Here is a 2,676-nt window from a genome sequence, read left to right as displayed (position 1 = left end):
AATTTCATATCTCGATGCCCACGGTACCATTTGCGAGAAGGACTTGAAGTCAGCTTGAAACTCCTTCTCAACCTTATTTCTCAGTGCTTGTTCATATTGTTCAACAAATTGCTTCAACCTCGTCTTTGAATGTACATAACCATCGAAGAATGCATGCATACTCTCACTGCGTTGAGTAGTTGACATCCCTGCCCAAAAAGTGGTTTTTAGATAGCAAGGTACCTAACGTTCTCTGTTCTCGTACAAACCCACCAACCACTCATTATCATACAAGTGAAACCTTTCGACCATCACTCTCCAGCCATTTTCGAATTCTTCTACAAACTGACAATCGTAGACCAAACTGTGTATAATAGTGAATATAGACCCTTTATCCACATGGTATCCGAATTTCTCAGGCAACTTCTTCAATATGTGCCACAAACACCATTTATGCTTTGTATTGGGAAACACATTCTGGATTGCATTTGGCATAGCCCTGTCCTGATCCGTAACTATCCCATGCGGAGCCTGTCCATGCATGCATTGCAACCAGGTTCGAAAAAGCCAGACAAATGTCTCTGTTTCCTCATTCAAGACCAGACCACATCCAAGGAGTGTTGATTGTCCATGGTGGTTCACTCCAACAAAAGGAGCAAATGGCATATCGTACTTATTAGTGAGGTATGTGGTGTCAAATGTGACAACATCTCCGAACTCCTTATATGTTTGCCTACTCCTATAGTCTGCCCAAAAAACATTCTTTAGATGCAAATCATCATCCAGATATATACTAAAGTAAAAACCCAAGCACTATGCCTGCATTTTAGAGAAGTATAATTGTAGTGCTGATGCGTCCCCTTGTCCAAGTCTTAAAGGCCTAACTTTCTCAACATAGTTACGGCAATCCTTCTCGATGTAACTCAAATTCTCATACCCACCCACTTCAAAAACTGTAGAGTTGAAGCTCGTGTAATGGAATTCCTGTCATATCATTCACTTCGAGTCTTCGTTTAACATGTGCACTCAACTCTCGGTTGCATCGATATAGCCTAGACTTCGAAAGGCTTGTCTTATGATTGTGGTTTAGATGTACCTTGTTAATCTTCCATATTCCACAAACATCTTTGGATGCGCAGATCCTGGCTTTACATCCACTCTGCATAGTTGCTTGCGGTTTCAAAGAACCGCTTGTATTTTTTATTCTTTTCCCTTCACGGCTACAAACAAATATAACATTTCTCAATACTCCGTCATCATCCTTTACTGAATTTCGTTTCCTAACCGAGAAACCAATTTCGTATGCATATCTTTTGTACAGATCGAAAATTTCATTTTCATCCTTAAATTTCATACCCGGCTCGGGCACAATCACACCATCTCCAACTAACGTATCATCACCCGCTATGTTCATAATATCCACAACATCCTTATTATCGGACTCCAACGGTACAATTTCATCCACATATTCCAAAATTTCATTCCCTTCATCAAAAAAAATATAATGGTTCAAATCGAAACGAAAAGAAGCAAAAAATGAAGGAATGAATATTAAAAGAGAAGGATGTTAAAACCAACAAATTACTTGCGATATTACAGTGCAAAGAGTTAACATTTGAAATTGTTGGAGGAATGGATTTCTCACCTGGAGAAAAATATTTCTTTTCTTTATTCTTGAATCATTGCAAACAAATGATTTGATTTTGAGCCAACGAAATCTATTTTGAAAATTTAAGTCTTCTTACCAATTATTTTGTAAAAATAAAACTGAATTTGCCTGTCATAGCTTAGCATGCTGGCATTTAATTTGGGAATAACCTTGACATAAAGTCAACTAAATTGAATAAAAGTATTCAAATACAACTGCAAGTAACTAAACGGAGAAATTAAAACCACAAAGTAGATACTAAAAATTGGGAAATAACAAGTGATAATACAAAATACTGACTTTTTTAATGAAAATATTTTTGGTCATGTGATAATGTTTAGCTCACATTCTTACGATCCTCTTAATTACGTCTGTTGAAATAAGAAAAGTATAGAGAGAAAAAGAGAGAAAATCACATTACAAATCCCCTGATTCCAAACGGTAAAGAAGGAAAGCAATACCTTTTTCGGTCATCTCTCGGCAAAAAAACACCCCAATCGTCTACTTGTGGAGTCTTTTCCCAATGCCAACCTTCTTCATTCAATTTAGTAGATGTAGACGACGCAATCAACAAGTTAGAAATTTGAATTTACAAAATATGCATAATAAGCGTCTTATTAACCTGAAATATTAATCAAATACCTATTGATTAAGATTCTTCAACAACGACGAAATGGGTTTCTCTACCAGCCACTGTAATCTCTTTCAGCCACTGTAGTTCGGTTTCTCTTCCAGCCATAATAGGTATTTCTCATGCGTCATGTACAGGAGAGAAAGAATGCAGTTGGATCTAGTAACAAGATCGCGTCATTGCAGTCGGCAGAGGTCTAAAGATTTACGCCAAAGACGAGGACGAAGAGTTCCAAATGCCTAGAAACGGGTTTTCATTTGAAGTGAAAATGAGAAAATGAAATGGGCTGAATGTTGTGAACGGGTTTTAACAGAGAAACGGGTTTAAATTCCGGGCCGGGTCGAAGCAAATGGTTTCCGGAAATTTCAAATTTCCCACAAAACTGGTGCGTGCGCCATTTCCATTTCCATTTCCTTTC

At 37.6% G+C, this 2,676-nt stretch overlaps 1 protein-coding gene across 1 annotated transcript; it reads right to left on the bottom strand.

Moving 5' to 3' along the window:
* Nucleotides 1–222: 222 nt before the first annotated feature.
* LOC111412484 (protein FAR-RED IMPAIRED RESPONSE 1-like) lies at nucleotides 223–2,366 on the bottom strand. The gene is made up of 5 exons (XM_023043421.1): nucleotides 2,315–2,366; nucleotides 1,565–1,624; nucleotides 1,076–1,464; nucleotides 799–963; nucleotides 223–741 (listed from the first exon to the last, which is right to left on the bottom strand). The coding sequence occupies exons 1-5, from the start codon at nucleotides 2,364–2,366 to the stop codon at nucleotides 223–225; spliced, it is 1,185 nt and encodes a 394-aa protein (XP_022899189.1).
* Nucleotides 2,367–2,676: the final 310 nt, after the last annotated feature.

Source organism: Olea europaea, chromosome 16 (genome assembly GCF_002742605.1).
Source record: "Olea europaea var. sylvestris chromosome 16, O_europaea_v1, whole genome shotgun sequence".
Taxonomy (NCBI): domain Eukaryota; kingdom Viridiplantae; phylum Streptophyta; class Magnoliopsida; order Lamiales; family Oleaceae; genus Olea; species Olea europaea.
Note: the sequence above shows the minus strand (reverse complement) of the source record. Positions and strands in the feature narration are given on the sequence as shown.

Bases quoted from the DNA above. Each gene is read 5' to 3' on its own strand.
- LOC111412484 (XM_023043421.1), bottom strand. From the start codon at position 2,366: ATGGCTGGAAGAGAAACCGAACTACAGTGGCTGAAAGAGATTACAGTG. The intron at 964-1,075 runs GTACATCTAAAC...ATGATATGACAG, and splicing joins GAATATGGAAGATTAACAAG to GAATTCCATTACACGAGCTT. The intron at 742-798 runs GCATAGTGCTTG...TTGCATCTAAAG, and splicing joins TATACTTCTCTAAAATGCAG to AATGTTTTTTGGGCAGACTA.